General features: G+C 38.6%; 1 protein-coding gene across 2 annotated transcripts in view; it reads right to left on the reverse strand.

Annotated features, from left to right (window-relative positions):
* The window catches only part of frmpd1a (FERM and PDZ domain containing 1a), a 35,933-nt gene that overhangs the window by 12,837 nt on the left and 5,424 nt on the right, over positions 1-17,672 (reverse strand). The window contains exons 2-8 of one of the 2 annotated variants that reach the window (XM_077571673.1): positions 14,023-14,132; positions 8,439-8,581; positions 6,423-6,586; positions 6,009-6,111; positions 5,840-5,885; positions 3,395-3,499; positions 603-698 (exon numbers count right to left, since the gene is read on the reverse strand). In XM_077571673.1, coding sequence (XP_077427799.1) covers positions 603-698; positions 3,395-3,499; positions 5,840-5,885; positions 6,009-6,111; positions 6,423-6,586; positions 8,439-8,557 — 633 coding nt within the window. In that variant the 5' untranslated portion in view covers positions 8,558-8,581; positions 14,023-14,132. The remainder of the gene's footprint in view (positions 1-602; positions 699-3,394; positions 3,500-5,839; positions 5,886-6,008; positions 6,112-6,422; positions 6,587-8,438; positions 8,582-14,022; positions 14,133-17,672) is intronic. The other variant, XM_077571672.1, reaches the window with a different exon arrangement.

The following is a 17,672-nucleotide window of genomic DNA, read 5'->3' on the forward strand; positions in this document are numbered from 1 at the left end:
CATTTTAGACAAGATAAAAGAGTTTAGAGGGGAAAAAATATAATATACTTGTACTTCAGTAAGTGGAAGTTTAGTAAAGTGGTTTAGTTGTGTGATGGTTACTGTATGGTCCTGGTAAAATCTGACTGGTATAGAAGCCATTTGACCTGACTTGCAATGAACGCAACACTATTTTTGCTAATACATGTTACAATTGAGATCCTTTGAACACGATTCCCCTCTTCCAACCAAGTCAGCAAACGTGCCCTTCATTCATAAATTAACAATAGACATGACAAGGAGTGACAAGGACGTGTTGTTTTGTCAAAGGCGCGTCCTTTTCCTTTACACAGGCCCATAGAAGGGGGATGCTAAATACATCTGCAATTTTAAAACATGTTATAATGACAGGCATTCATTTGTAGTGGGTTATTTTCACATCAAATCAGTATGTAACGCAAGATCATATATTTTTTGGTAGCTATACACTGTAAATTAAATCTATCAACGCTCGGAGGTAAACTTGAGATGTTGACGAATAGTTTAGGTTTGTTGCACCTATTCTCCAGTATAATGCATGTATGTTGTGAGAATAATAATGTGGATGCATATCTAGCCTGTACCTTGACAGTGGTGCTGGGTTCAAATTTAAAGGCCTTGGTCTGCCCGTTCTCCAGATATACCTTCAGAACATTGGGCAGGAATAGCAGCGAGTTGCCCTGCAAGTCATACAACAGCCAGGGTCAACGTAGGCGTGTACCATGCAAAGTGAACAAAGTTTTACAAAATAGGAACTAAAATAAAGTAACATGTATTTATTTGAGGTTGCACATTATAAAGTTCTTTGACAGAACTGAATCCATAAATGAAAACAAATGACACACAATCATAAGCTTATAAAACAAACAAACATAAATAATATAAGAACCTGACAACATGGACTGGAACCAAGAGGGATATGAGTTGAGTTGATGCAGATTGGTAAATGAAAAAAGAAAAAGAAAAAAGGGGCACTTAGCAATTAGCATGGCTTCTCTATCTTTCCTCGTCAACCCTTCGTTGGAATGATACTTGTCAAATTTGTAGCTTATTTTTTCGCCATTGAGGTGATGATTACTGACTCGAGTCAAGCAACATGTGTTACCAAACAAGCAGCCAGCGAAGTTTGTTGTTAGCTAACTGGTTGTTGCGTAATTAAGTAGCACCGAGCTTGCCTCAACGGTCGACCTCCCAAGCCTAGTTGAGAAAGTCTACATGATCTGGAAAAACTTTTAAATCTATGACGCGATGTGTTTTAATTAAGCTTAAAATCCAAATTTTTAAACCACTTATTTCGAGCCTTGTTTTATGTCTTGGCTTTGGAACAACCAGAAAGCCCTCACCAGAGGATGAGGTTGTGGGCCAATTAACAATAGGGTTGCCACCTTGGATTTGTGAAAAAAAGGGACACCTGACCAAGATTGGGCACTTAATAGTCAAGCTTGAAATTATTCATAACCCCGACCAATTTTGAATATATGGACATTTTAGCATGACAAAATCCCAAAACACACAGCAAAAATGGTTAAGAAATGATTTGCGAACAAAAATAGTAACGTTTTGCAGTGGCCCAGACAGTCCAGACTTGAATTCAGTTGAAAATCTGTAGAGGGAACTAAAGATCAGGGTGATGACAAGAAAAGCTCATTGCTAAAGCTGAATGGGCAAAAATATCAGCCGAGTCATGCAAAAATCTGATCAGCAAATATGGGATGCGTTTTATTTGCTGTAATAGCCAATAAAGGCTTTTCTATTGATTTTTGAGGAGAAAGACACAAATAATTTTGGATGTGCCACTTTTTGTTCAAATATATCTAAAAGTTGAGAATTTTTTTCATGACTTTTTCCTTTTACTCTCTAATGTGGCTACAACTTAACTGTGTATCAGACCGCGTGGAACCACACTGCCCCTAAGTGGCCAAATCGGGTACAACATGCACTCCCAATAAAGGCACACAAAAACAAAGAGAAGACAGTATAAAATAATTTTAAGAAAATCGATTTTGGGACATTTGAAATCGATTCTGAATCGTACTAAATGAGAATCACGATTCTTATGAGAATTGATTTTTTGGCACACCCCTAGTAACAATGCCCACACTTGTACAGCCCAAAATCATATGAGGATGTAGCCACTTGATTGCACGAGACGGGTCGCTTGCTTGCATTATACAGAGCCAGCCTTAAAAGTGGGGTAATTTTAGCGGAACATGATATAGGGTGGGGAAAGTATAATTTTTGATCAATCGGGTATTTTGGCTAAAGTATCACAGACTGTTATTAAAACACCTGGGAATTTTTTTGGAGCAATAGGTAGCTCATAAAATTAATTACTTGGGTGAGTAAAAATGCCCTTGATGGGTAAGCAGTCAATTTTCCATAATGTAGTGGATATTAAAAGTCTACTCATGACATCAAATGCCAAGTTGAGTTGTATAGTTGAAAGGTCACATTAATGGTGGAAACAGGTGAGTTGTCTTGGCCTCATATTTGAACAATCAATTCACAACAGCAGGGACAGAACAGGGAAATGTAGACTTTTAATATCCACTGTATTTTACCTTTAAGATTCGGACAGACTGCAGGTTATTACTTGATGAAAGCTGTTTCGCTTTCCTCCCGTACCCGCATGTAAATCTGACTTCATTTTATCTATCTCGCTTTGATAATTTCATTATGGCAGTGCAATTATATAAATAATTGCCAGCCATTGTTGTATTTAAGTTGGTCATAGCACCTACTCTGTCTTTCTGTTCTCCACAAATCTCTCTCTCTAACATGTCTAGTCCTGCATGTTAATCACAGCCATTATAGGGAGATGAGGCAAATATCAACTTGCATTTTCTCTGGGATTAGTAATGGGCACTCCAGCCTTGGTGGTTTATCCCATCCAGCTAATTTCACATCCGGTAACATAATGGGAGCAGCCAGAGCCAGGCTTGTGTGATTAAAAAAAGTAAATAAATAATAATAATGCATCACTTATTTTACGTGCAGAAAGGCACATCGTACAACCAAGTATGTTTCATAGCACATTTTCACAAATACATTTTTTTAATTTACAGGTGTATTTGAACCACTTACTACATCTTGCACTATACTATTAGTATGTCAATCTGAAATGCAATAAGAGTGCTAAGAAATAGATCCAATGGGGGTCTGTCCATATGACCACCAACTGTGATATTTGTCAGCCAGGTGTTTAAAGTATGCTCTGAAATTGCCCATATAGTTTCGGTCCCAAGAGAAACATTTCACATGACCAGATGTCAGCACTATGTCATGCAGATGTGTGAAAGCGCTGCACTGAAAACCAACACTGTCAAAAAAGCGAGTGTGTCGAAGTACAGTAACTGGATATTGTTTTAACACTAACCTGAGAGTGCCCATTGACCTCCACCTCCTCAGCAAAGCGAACTTTTATGGGATTAGACTTGAGCTTGGCCCTCTTCTCGGGTGTGATAAATGATGACTTGGGGCCCTGGAAGATATGCAAGGCACTAAAACGTTGGCGGAATATTCTCATAATTTTATCAGCAGTTGATCTAATGCAAGTCCACATTATGCAGGATGTGTACTTTGAGTAACTAAACACAGTTTAGAGGCAAGCCATTTTCTTCAACGTAGGCATGCAGCAGTTGTGTACATCAGTTGTACATTCAGTTGAGAACCGCTGGTGAGGCAATTGCCATTGTGATTATACTACACACACATATTGCCATGGTGAAGCCATTCCATTGATATCCTTCCATTTTCTATGGTATTTGTGCATTGTGATTGTGCTGAAGCCCAGGTGGTGAGGTACACCCAAGACTGGTCGCCGGTCAATCACTATAGACAAACAACCATTCCCATACACTGCTATGCGCAATGTCCTTAATTAACTTAACATGCATGTTTTTGGAATGGGGAAGAAGCCAGAGTGTCCTTAGAAAATGAACACAAGCTTGAGAAGGCCGGGCCATGATTTGAACTCACCAACCTCAGAACACAGACACAAGTTAGAATGATTTTGCTGGTTTTCAATTAATTAAAATTAAATATATTTAATTCAGTTTAAATTTAATATTTAGCATAACATGCCCATGAATACTCAGAATGCATATAGCTGTGTATTACATAGAATTAAATGAGATCAGAGTTGCTTCTATCAGCAGAAGCATGGAGGAGAGTTATTGAGGCTCAATCCTGTTTATTTAGTGATCCCCCTTCACCAGTGGAAAAAAAAAAAAGCTACTGGGTTGCTGATTGAAGTGCGAAGCTTAGACCCCTTCGCACCAACACACACATACAACCCACATACTCATACACACAGACGAAGACGTCACATCACCACAATTTTGAGGGATTTAAAGGTAGGACCTTGGTGACAGGAGAGTTGTGCAGTATGATACTCAAACGAAATCCTTGATGACGTGATGATTTATAGGTTTGTTGCTAATAAGAACATACATCTGAACCTTGTACATTGCATGTGTACTGTATACGTAAAGGGACACATACATACAGTATACAAGGTATGTCAGAAAGGTTCAAGGGCTTGTGTCACACAAGATATAGTAACTGCAACTGACACATTTTCATCTTCAAGTCTGGGCCAGATAATCAAAGAGCGCGGCACCTGCTGCTGCTCACCGCTCCTTCAGGGGATGGGTCAAATGCGGAGAAAGAATTTCAACCCACTTAGGTGGGTGTGACAATCAGTGGTACTTTAACTTTAACTTTAAATAGCACATCCACAAAGAAAATCAGTCATCCTGTGGTGTTTATTTTGTTTAGTGTGCGAAAATTGGACACACACGGCTGCTTCACCATGATACCATACCTGATCACAAAGCCCTAAGCATCTGTCAGTTCCTGGCCAAGAAAAACATGGCCATACATAAACAACATGTTTGTGATTAGCCTGCCAAGCCACACCCACTTTCTTGAAAAACAGAAAGTGGGTCTGGACAGGCTGCCATTGACCGCGGTTTGGCCCGGCTAGAAATGGTGGTTTCATTAACTCTTTCACTGCCAAAAACATCGATTGACGTTGAGGAAACGGCCACTGTATACCGCCAATAACATCCATTAACGTTAACTCCGTTTTTTTTTCTCAATGGGCAGTGCAACTTCTTGTGCAGCGGTACTTTGTGAATGGGCTGGAAAAATCACAAAACACCCACTAACTATGGCCAGCAGATGGCAGCATTGTATCTCTTTTCAATGGGCTCACCTGTATCAAATTACATGACATGGCGGATTTTAGGAAATAGAACATTTGGATGACGTGAATGATCAAAGCGTTTGTCACATTAAATCTAATTTACAGAGCGTAACTAATCAAAAAATATTAGTGTCAAAGTCACTGTTTTGCAGAAAATGTATATTTTCACAAAAAGCTTGTTTTCTCCTTATTTTTTCCATTTTCGCCTGATGTCATTAGAATTATTTTGAAATGGTGATTACTGAAGAACAGGTTAAGGTAGAAACATGGACAGAATAAATGGAATCCAATCTTTCATATTGTATCCACCATGTTTATGTAGCCATAGCACACAATATTCTGCTCAAAATCGGCTGGCCCTGCAGGGGTGTTTTTTTGGATAACGTTTGGCAGTAAAAGAGTTCATGCAAGTTATGTATAGTCTACATGCCGATGCCAAATCATTTATTTGTGCTATTGGTTACCTTCCCTTCAGTATCTGTGACAATCTCGCTCTAAACATGCGGTTTAAAGCCAGAAGCAGTCTCACATTACATTTACAAAGTTCAATAACACTGCCCGTTGTTCACAAAGACGTGTTGTGTATGAAATTGGTGAGATACTGTGACTTACCAGCATTGTTCTTAGTATAGTCACAGACAAAAAATCTTGACACTCTCTATGGGGAAAAAAGGGAGAGGAGATGGTAACTATTATTATGAATAAGGACATAGTTCAATTTGAATTTGGTCATATGTGTTGTGTGTAGTGGTTGAATGAAATTGTCAGTGAAAGTGTAGACCTGATAATTTCAGCAGCTTGTTCAGGGGTCAGGTCATCGACAGCAACATTATTGATCTTCACAAGCTGGTCGCCAGGGACGAGCCGGCCATCTGCAGGACCACCTGGATGCATACAATATCCTGGTACTCGCATATATGGGGGATTATATGGTGCCTAATAGTGTAGCAAAATATGATGTGTTATCCACACAAACTGATGTTCTATCATCTCACCGGAGAAATATAGGAAGTACGACCTGTTTTAAGTAGTAATTTGTATGACAACAATAACGTCAACAATACAACACTGAACACTAAATTCTTTTGTTTTCGGAAATCATTGATGGTGTGCGTTGTATAGTCCTTGTACCGTGAACACAATTGAATCTGTGCACAAAGAGCAAAAGAGACACATTTCACATTTCTTGTCTTACCTTGGGTGACTTCTTGTACCAAGATAGGTGTCTCGGAGGAAAGAGTGAGGCCATGAGATTTGAGCTTTGGGTCCTGCTGGATCAAAACATTCAGACGGAAGGGATAGTTCCTCTGATCTGTGCTAATGGATTCTGTTGGTCTCCCATCTATTGCAACTCGGTCTCTGCGAAGAGGTCAGTAAAGAGTCATAGTTAGTTTACTACTGGTTGCCCTTTTTGGGTCTTGTGCTGTTAAATTGTAAATGAGGTCCCTCACATCAACACTTTCTTTATCTTTATGTTCCATCAACAAATATGCAACTGGTGGAAAGTCACTAATGCCGTATTTTAAAGTAATATATATTAATTATAGTAAAAAAAAAACATACTATTTAAAAATCACATTATTGCAGAATGTGGATTTGTCCACGTTTTATTTTTCACAAGTTGTGATATAAAGCGTCTGACACGTCATTTATGTGGGAGAATGTGAGTACTAACTACTATTACTAAAATCAGCATTTGGATACCTTTGACTTTGAACACTGCTTGGCCTGCTTCTCAACGCCTCTTCTACCTTTTACTCACTTCACTATGTCCTGTTTAAGAAGTCACTCACAACTAGAGGCTAGATACATGGTCAATGAAATCAGAAAATCTTTTCCTCATCTCAGATTTTTTTTATTATGCATTCGAGTAAAATGATAAAAGTGATTTTGCCAAAAATGCTCCAATGAATGAAATTAATTTGACAATTTTTCTTTTCTTTTTCTTTTTTTGCCTTTAACATCTCCCCATGATGCCGACCACCTCTAATAAAATTAGCTACATCTTTGGTTCAACAGATCATCCAATTCTACCCTTGAAATGAAATTATTAATAATTAATCTAATCAATTTTTGTTTGAGTTTTTTGTGTGTGTTTTCTGAAAAAAAAAAAGACTTATGTAATTATTTTAGTACGGTGACCATACATTGTATCTATCCATCCATTTTCTATATCGCTTGTCGTCATACGTCATTACTTTGCAGTGAACGCACTTAATTGTTTGTCCTTTTGCCTGTTCAGTTAGATTCTTGCTAATTTACCAATCTTCGCTGGTTACTTTCTAACTTAACAACTGTTGTTAAAACGTTTCCCTTGAAAAGGATTCATTAATAGCAGTAGAAAAGAGAGATGATCAATGCTGAAACCTCCAAGAGGATCAGGATCTCACAGTCCCTTCCGAAAGTATTGGAATGGCCAGGTTTTAGGTTTCAGATCAAAAGATGAATATGAGACAAAAGCATAGAATTTCCAGTTTCCAGATATTTACTTCTAGATGTGTGAAATAACTCAGGGAAGAGTACCTTATTGTTTGAAGCCACCAACATTTCAAATGGGCAAAAGTATTGGAACAGGCATTCATAAATCTACTTAAAGTGAATAGCATTTAATATTTGGTGGCATGAACCACTAAACAACATCAAGCCTGCGACTCACTGACTTCACCAGACTGTTGCACTCCTTATTTGAAATGTTTTTCCAGGCCTTTACTGCAGCCTCTTTCAGTTCTTGTTTGTTTCTGGGTGTTTTTTGCTTCAGGAGGTAAAATGCATGCTCTATTGGGTTTAGGTCCAGCGACTGACTTGGCCACTCTAACACCTTCCACTTTTTCTTCCTGATGAAGTTTCTTTGCTGTGTTGGCAGTGTGTTTTGGGTCATAGTCTTATCTTTTTTAAACTACTCCTGATTAGTCTGGATACATTTCTCTTTAAATTGCTAGACAAAATGGTTTTGTAGACTTCTGAATTAATTCTGCTGCCATCATGAGTTACATCCTGTACCCTCCGCCTGCATCCCGGCTTGCGAGGGTTTTCTTCCTGATTTTTGAATCTAACATTTTATCAATTTTTTTTATTGATGTTGATCACGTGACTACCACAACACATTTTAATATTGATTTACCGCCCAGCCCTAACATGTACCTCACTATTGTACTGGAACAACTGGTTGGGAACATACTTCAGATATCCAATTTAGCGGCCAAATTTGTACCTGCTCAACGAGTGAGACCTGCTGCCCAACTCTCGGGAACGTCTCAACCATCTTCCCACCACCTGCTCGACCCTGCTGGTCCTGCGGGACGGGGAGCGACTCCTGTCCTGCAGTTCCATTTACCTGAGGAGAGGTCAAGTTTGCTAAAATCACAAATATGATACAGTGTTACTGATTCATGTCAAGTCGGAAGCATAAGACTGTTGTTTTTATACAAGACACCCTGAAAAAAGAACTGGATCATCAAAAACATTAAGATGCTGGTTTGTTTCACAACATGATAAACTCATGAAAAGTACTTTATAATCAGCATTTTTTGAAAAGGACTGAAATGATGGATGACGAGATGGATCATGTAGGCTGTGGTGTATCCCACAGCTGCAGGAAGCAATCTTTGGCAGACGTGCTTTGCTGATGATGGGCATTAGCACCATCCATTAGAGGGAACAAACGGATGAGGCGGGAAAGGAGAGGATGCTTTGCCAGTTTACAGAGACAAAAGCAGAGAAGAAAGGAGGACATAAAATGAAAATATCATGAGAACCGGTTAAGGAGGCAAAGGCTTGGGAATGATAATGCTAAGTGACACAGCTGAGAATGTCTCCATTGGGATCTTGTGTCATCAGCACATGATCCATCCGTGTGTCTTAAATATCCTCTTTTGCCTCTGACAGTCTGTTTTTTCCGTTTCATCTTAGCCATGGATGGCATTCACTGGCATTTCTTGACCATTCTTCACTTACTTCCTTCTCTGGTTACACAGACACAAAATGTGTTTTACCACGGTTGCTTGAGATCACATTATTTAGCCACTAGAATAATCCCATAATGATCTGCCAAACATAATACATTTAGAGTACCACCAATTGATATTGTCATGGAAATGAAAACAAGAGAAGAAAAATACCCTCACAGTTTTCCTGGCATAATGGATTTTCAGTGACAATTGACTCTATTCCTGAGCATGACATTTTTTCTTAAATTAATATTTCTTGAATGTTGATCAAAGTCTTGTAGAGTAGGCCTCCAATACGGATTTTCCATACATCAGTTTTCCATACCACTTGTTCTTAGTAAGGTTGTTTTTAGGCGAGAGGCTGGGAATGGGTCGGCAGTCAACAGGCAGGCACATAAAGATAAACAACAATTAACACGGACATTCATACCTAAAGACAATTTAGTCTTTATATAACCTAATAAGCACGACTTTGGAATATTGGAGGAAACCGGAAACAGAGATGTTTCAACAGAGATTTGAACATTGTGAGGCAGATGTGTTAAATACTATTCCACCATCCTGCCAATAGGGATTATTCTACAAAAAAAAATAAACTTATTTAAGAATGATGACTTTGTTATTAAGGAAATAAAGGTTTTCTTGAATTGCACCATTGCCAAACTGAAGGGAAAACTCATTGCATCAATAATACTGCAATCAAGTGAAAGTTAAAAAAAAAAAAGATTTCTGTAGCAACCTGATTAAGTCGATGATTGTGAACAGGTTATACTGGCTATTGTGTTTATTTCACCTCTCTGGTGACTTAGATCTCCCAGAGCCATTATTTTGACAGTTCTATTCTTTTCAATGTACTGTATATCTTTCACGTCGCCGGGACCCACGGGATTGCGCCGCTGGGCTTCCGTAGTTGCTGCCGCAACTGCCATTCAGCACGGAGGCTACAAGCTAGATCACCATGGCGAATAAATATACTACAGAGGAAACTTTCCTGCTTCATTCTGAGACAAAACTGACTGGGAGTCTGGTTTGCTGGATCACTCGGGAGTTCCAGACAGCAATTCCAAACAAGACCAGCCCCCTCTGGCCGTTCAAGGTATAGTAAAAGTTTATACCCGTCTGCCTCAGAAAAGCAAGAGAGGGGTTTTATTAGCTACTCAAAACAGCGAGTAATAACCATAACCAAGTTCAAAATGACGGCTCTGGGAGATCTAGTTGATTTAAAATTCCGGTAGTGCTAGTAGTTAAAAAGAACTAAGATGGGACTATTAACAAGAACGCAGTGATTTGTATCTTTTGTAAAAAAGAAAAAAGCAGCTCCAGCCTGACTTATCATTTAAGACTCTGAATGTAAACATTACTAAACAAGCTTGTTTGTCTGAGCAACTAACTCAAAGACACATAGCGTTAGTTGTCTGTTGTCAGATCCTGTAGCCGAGCTTGGGGTGGGTTTTTGATTTGAGGAGTTGTTACTGTAGCCTAAATTCCTCTTTTGGGATTGAGTTGATATGACCCAGATATTGTAGCTTTAGATTTGTGTTAACCTCTCCTTCTAAACTCTAACTTTTCCTGATTACCAGTTTGTTAGTTAAGCTCAAAAACCACCACAGATATTATTAGACTGATTATTATTATTATTAGATGATCTTTTGAAATAATGCCTGGCCTAATTGGTTTGTTGATGTGCTTAAACATTTTCTTTTGGATTTCATTTATGAAGCACAGTTCAACGATAGAAATGTGGATTTCAAATCTTCTCTTCTTGGTGTAGTCAATAAATTCTTTATTTGGGGACTTTTAGCAGATATGAGATTAAAATTGATTAATTATATTAATTAATTTAAAATCCTGTCACTATTTGATAAAAAATGTTAATCGCCTGACAGACTGGGTTGTATTTTACAATTTGAAAAATTTGCAGAATTTCACAAGTTACTTCATGTTAAAGATTACATAGCTCTTGAAAAGAAAAATGCACCGAGCTTGTCACCAATGTTTTTCAAATGCAATTATGCCATCTAGTGGCAGAAAAATGACCTCAACGCTATCTAGTAGCACTCATCAATGGCTGTACTCGGCCCAAACCAATCACGTGTTACGCCGCGGCGCCCTAATTTGCATAACCCGCGCCCATTTGCCCCCCAGAAGGGCATCCATTTGACGGATCTTAGCCGGTACGTAGCAGAGCGAAAAAAAAAAAATTAAATAAAAATACATTTTTGAGTGAAGTTCTTTTTTGGTCTTTATCCCATTTTCGAAAGGTTCGTATCATTGGAAACCTTGCTGAACTCCTGACAACACGTAATAATGATGTCAAGCATTTTTTATTAATTCTTAAATTACAGAATGCTGTACGCAAAACATGCAATGACAAAATAAATTATGAGGCTATCAATAAACAAGCCCTGCACGAGTTGTTCAAATACGTAAATAGAAAAGGATAAATATAGCAGAGAAAAACGACATTTGCAGTTGAAGAAATACATGCCGTCGGATCATAAGCAAGCATGGCGGCGGATACAGACAGATACAGTACAGAAGCTCATATAAGCACTTGAAAGGTAATGTGACAAGTGTCCTTTTCATATTTATTTTTTGTCCTGAATGACACTCTGTTTATGATGTTCCAAAGCAATTTGAAATGTGGATTCGTCAGAGCACAGCACACTTAATTACTTTGCGTCAGTCCATCTAAGATCAGCTCAGGCCTAGAGAAGCCAGCGGTAATACTGGTTGTTGTTGATATATGGCTTTCGCTTTGTACGATAGAATTGCATTTGTAGATGTAGTGACAAACTTAATTTCTGGTCTTCGAGGGTGTGCTAACTATGCAGCTGTTGTCTTATTTTATCTCTATATTTGTCATACTAATTTGCTAGCTGGTTGCTTTCTGCCCTAACACAGGTCGAGCCATGATTCTACTCGATTATGTTGCATGCTAAAATTCTACCTTTGCCAATAAAGATGCACAAAGGCTGTTATCTGCTTTTTGTATTTAATGCCTTCATGCTTTTGATACAAGCAATGCTATATTCAAGTTTAAAATTATATTTGCACCCTAAAAACAGATAGGTCAAAATTACCCCCCCCCCCCCCGCCCAAAAAAAAAGGTTACATTTGACCAATCTAGCTGGTAGTTATGTGTCCTTTGGTTAAAACAACCACTTTAGAATGGTAGGTGTTTTCAACCAATATATATTGGTGAGTGGGCCAACCGACAAATTGATCATTCTGACCAAGATATTGGTTAATCTGTGTTAGAGGCTGACATTTTTCGGGAACCCTGCGGGTCACGGGATTCACGAAAAAAGTACCACTGATTGTCACACCCACCTAAGTGTGCCGAAATTTGTTCTCTGCATTTGACCCATTCCCTGAGGTAGCGGTGAGAAGCAGCAGGGGCCGCGCTCGGGAATCATGGTGCACATGCGAGTATGTGCACAATCTTAAGTGCACGCCACATGCCCGCTAGTCCGCGGAGGCGCACATGACATCACCCTCCACCACTCCACCCTTCCCCTCCGCAAAGAAACTGTGGAGTGTGAGGGTCCGCACACTCTACTATAAAGGGAAGATAAAAGCTGATAGGTGCAGTCAGAGCAAAACAGTCAGGGCTCTTCGTACTCATCTGGGCATTGGTGGAGCATGCATGATGTAGAAAAAGCTTCAATATTTCCTTTTTAAACGGCACAATGCACCTTTAATGCTAAGTGTCAAGCAGTGAGGCAAACAGGTCCCATTTTTATAGTCTATGGTATGACCCGGCCAGGGATTAAACGCACAACCTCTCAGTCTCAGAGTAGACACTCTACCACTAGGCCATTGAGCGGGTCACACTTAGAGTGATTTATCTAGACACAAATTACCATTTTTAAACACTATATAGTAATCACATAATAATAAATACATTTAGAATACAATAAATTGATACAATAAATATATTCCCAAGTGATCTATCTAGACTTACTTTCTATTGTAACCAATTTTATTGGTTGTTTGGCTAACCAATAAAATTGGTATGCCCGTAACCATCTGGAATGGTCAATGTCTGACCAATATGAGCTTATTTTTAACCAATCCATTTTTAGAGTATGTTTGAAATTGCCCCATTGAAAATGTTTCGAGACAATAAAATTAATTTTGCCTCTATACACAGCTTGAATTTAAGACATAGAATCGATTGCTTATAGAAAAATTATTAAAAAAAGAAACCAATTGGTTGTTATAAACTGAAATGCATTAAGCAACGAAAATCACTTACTCGAATACACGATTATTTTATAGAAATTTTCGATAGGATACTCGAATACTGAAATATTCAATATCTGCAGCGCTACATTCAACCACCATCTTGTTATTGTTTATTGTTTAATAAAACCCTTGCTTCAGGTCGCTGGAATAAACCGGAAACTAATATTGCTCCTCAAATGGAGTACCGGTAATTGATTAGCAAAATTGCTCCTAAAATAAGTTATTTTGAACCTTGCATACTACTTGTTAAAACCAGAAAAAAATACATTATATGATGTATTCTGAATACATCAAAGTCACAGTGCAGCCAAATGAGATTACAAAGTACTGTCCGTCTGCAGGTGCAGGGACTTTGTGCGTCACCCACGCTTAGCCAGATTAGAATGATCTTCTCTTGAACCTCAGAGGTCTGATTAGGGCACCGAACTACTGTAAGTTCAATGGTATCACAGACAGTGTCTGTGGTTCACTAAACACGTCCCTCTCACTGTCTGCCCCACACAGTATTTATTGCACATTCTCCTAATCGTCTAATCTTGACTTGAGTCTTTTTATATACACCTACAAATGGTTTCAGATTCACAGAGCAGCACGCACCTGCTCTTAGCCCTTTCTGTCAGGGCTCCATGTGGGCGCCACTTAAAGTCCCATCCTGCTATTTCTCCATCCATCATTCTGCTGAGGAGGACGAGTCTTCATTAGGCTACCTAATGACAAACACAAAGTCATGAAAGAAAAACAAATATAGGAATTAAAAGGTGACAGGTGAAGTAGTCCAAGCCTTTCATTCTTTATGTGTACTATTACCGCCTATTATAACCATTATTAACATGATTTGAGCAACACTCAAAATATGTCAGCATTTTAGAATGAACTTTTTCCATTTCTCAGAAAGCAATATTCTGAATTAGACATTGGATGTTCCAGTCATATTCTGTAAAATTGATTGGTAATTCGATAATTGTGAAGTGTGTGAACACCGGCCGCGTTGTCAACGTGCTCTAATTTAGAATAGGCTATTACTAGCTTAATATAGTCAATCACAAGCATACAAACATCACTTACAAAAGAAAGCTGTCTCCTCATGTGATTACAGCACTTACTGCATGCTGCTGCAAAACAGAAGCACTTCCCTGAAAATATCCCTACTCAAATGCTTTATGCTTACACAGAAGGAGAGGGGGGAAAAGTGGCCAAATGCATTGAGGGAGAGAGAGAGAGCTTATTAGGGCAGCATCACACAGTTGGAAGAAGCAGCAAGAAACAGTGACGAGAATGCAAATAAAAAGACCAACAGCTCAGCAGAGAGAAAAGTAGAAAGAGTGGGATAGTCGAGCAGTCAAAGAATAAAAGAGACAAGGAGTGAAAAAAGAATCAAGAATTTGGAGACAGCTCAAGAGACAGGCGAGAGAAAAAAAAGCATGATGGTCCTGCCAGGCTGGGCTCTTTGTGCTGTTTGTTGAGTCCCACTTGCCCCAGCTCCAAACAGCATCCATATTTAATGAGGACCTTGCAAAGCCCCGGGAAATGTCCCATCAGCCCAACTGTCAAATACTGACTCCAGACTTTTCTTTCCTGTAGCTCTCACTCGAATCAATCTTTATCTTGTCTTGCATTTCTTTACAATTAAAATGTTGTTCTAATCTGAATTTTATATGATAGATCTGCACAAGTTTTAAAGTAAAATACATACATACAATACATACTGTATAAGAGTTTTAAATTAAAAAAAATTGGCTTGTGCATTATGTATTAACCCCCTTTTGTTATAAAGCTCCTAAAAAACTCTGATGCATCAAATTACATTCAAAAGTACAATTTTTTTTTTCTTTAAAAAAAAAAAAGCCCATTTAAGTGCAATCTAAGTGTTGCATAACCATTTTCAGAAAATTCGGAGAGGCTGCTACACCAAAGCAAGAGCAACAACCATCCGAGCACAGCCATGAAGAGCAAGGAACTCCCCAAACAAGTCGGAGGCAAAGTTTTCAGATCAGGGTTGGGTTGCAAAAAAAAAAAAATCTAAATCTGAATCCAAGACCAATCAATCCCAGACCACCATTAAAGTGACAATGTGTAATAGTTGACCACTAGATCATAGAATACAGCTGAAGCGCATGCATTTTGAAGCACCCACATTACGGTGGCTCAGAGACCACATTTTGCAAGCCTACGACCAATTCTTATTTTACTTGAGGTAACGAGTATCTTGGCAATCGACGACAACTTGGCAGCCAGCGTCAAGCCCAGTGAGTGACGCCGAAAGACCAAGCGAGACAGCCAGAGCAGCTAACAAGAGCAGCTAACAAGAGCAGCTAGTGGGAGTTAGTCGGAGCCATAGGCTGAAGTTGCTAACAAGGGCGGCTAGCGGAAGACGTTTTAATTTTTTTTTAAAAAGCTAGTAAAAGCTTGCGAGAGCAAAGCAGAAGGTGACAAGCGGTGGGAGCCTGAATCACTCAGCGACGACCACCTGCAGGCTCCAGCTGTGGAAGGTAAGCGGCCCATTTTGGTCTAACACTCTACGTTCTAAGTTGTTGGGCATCCATAGCAGGAAGATTGCGGTGAAACATGTCAGCCTCTTGTAAGGTGAGGCTCCAGCCATGTAATATCATTAGTGACTACTAGAACTACAATTATTATTTTTTTATGTATGTTGATGTGATAGAACTTTTTTTTGTGCATATTTTTTAAATCAATAATGGGTATTTAAATTGAATGAATCATTAGTTCACCACTAGATGGCGCTAAAGATCACACAGTCACTTTAAATCCATCACAATCAAATGTAAATAATATGGCGTCATAGCAAACCACCAAAGCTCACGGACCAGGCAAGGGGGTGCTTAATCAGAGCGGCAGAATATAGATCAAAGGTAACACGCAGATGCTGGAGTATCTGTCCAGAGGACCACAATAAATCGTGAACTTGTTCGAGCTGGTCTTTAAGGAAGAGTGACCCAAAGAAAGCTGCTACTTTCAGCTAAAATAAGAAGGCACATTTTTGAGTTTGCAAAAAGAAATATAGGAGACTAACAAAATGTATGGAGGAAGTCACTCTGGTTAAATTTGACTAACATTGATCTTTTTGGCCATCATCTCATCTATGGAGCCTCAACACTGACAATAAGATTTGGTATTGGAAAAAAAAAATGTCTTTGTGGAAAAAGCTGCATTGACGTTGAAACAAATATTGACATTGTAAAACAAGTATTGGCATTGTAAAAGGTTGTATTGTAAAATAAAATACAGACATTAAAAAAACAAATGGAGGAGAGCTTTGTTGGATAAAGGCAATACTCATGGATACAAGTTCACCAGAAACTCCTAAACCGCCTGTAATAAATAAGGTTATATGTGGTTATATATGTTACTTGTGGCGTTAAAACCACCATGTTTTAAATTACTTTATGTATCATGTCATGCTAATTTAGCTAACGTGCTAACTGGTTTACTACAGTACAGAAACATTAACACTGACACAAGGTTATATGTAGAAAAAACAGATTTACAGGCGGTTTAGGAGTTCCTGGTGAACTTGTATGTATCCCACCGTGCATTGTCCCATTGTTTAACATACTGTATTTGTGTGTGAATGTGACATATTACGATGAAATAAAATGTGACCTGTAAAGTGCACACAACAAATATTCACATTTGCACACAAAGAGCCATGCTGTATGTGACTAATTATGTTTTTGTTTTTTGTGAATGTCAGTTTTATGAGTTTGAGCGCTTTTGTGTTTGAATGTGGGTGTGTCTTAGTCACGGGCTGCACACATCAATAATGTATTCGGATAATGCGGCCGCTCCACTTTGCCAACAATTTACAAGCATGTCAGCGCACAGACTAGGACAGAGACTGAGAGTGGAAGGAGGGAGACATAATATATGAGATTGCAAAGAATAAGTCACACACACAAAAAGAGAAAAAAAGTTATTCAATATTCAATATGGTGCTGTCTTTGTTTCAAACTACCATTGCAACTTGCTCAATTGGAATTTCTCTGTATTTAATATCTCAGGTTTTAATCACAGTTGAGGAAGGAATGCCGTCACAATTGAGTCGTGAAGAGAAAGCTACATTTTCAATGTTTTGATTGGTAGATATTGTTGTGTAATTAGTTTATTAATTAGCCTTCAAGTGCTACTAGCCTTTTTTCATATGTAGCATTTGGAACAGTCAACTTGTGGCAATATTATTTCTTATGTATACAACAATTTTCACATGATTTTTACCAGTTTCTTAAATT

This window comes from Vanacampus margaritifer, chromosome 7 (genome assembly GCF_051991255.1).
Source record: "Vanacampus margaritifer isolate UIUO_Vmar chromosome 7, RoL_Vmar_1.0, whole genome shotgun sequence".
NCBI lineage: Eukaryota > Metazoa > Chordata > Actinopteri > Syngnathiformes > Syngnathidae > Vanacampus > Vanacampus margaritifer.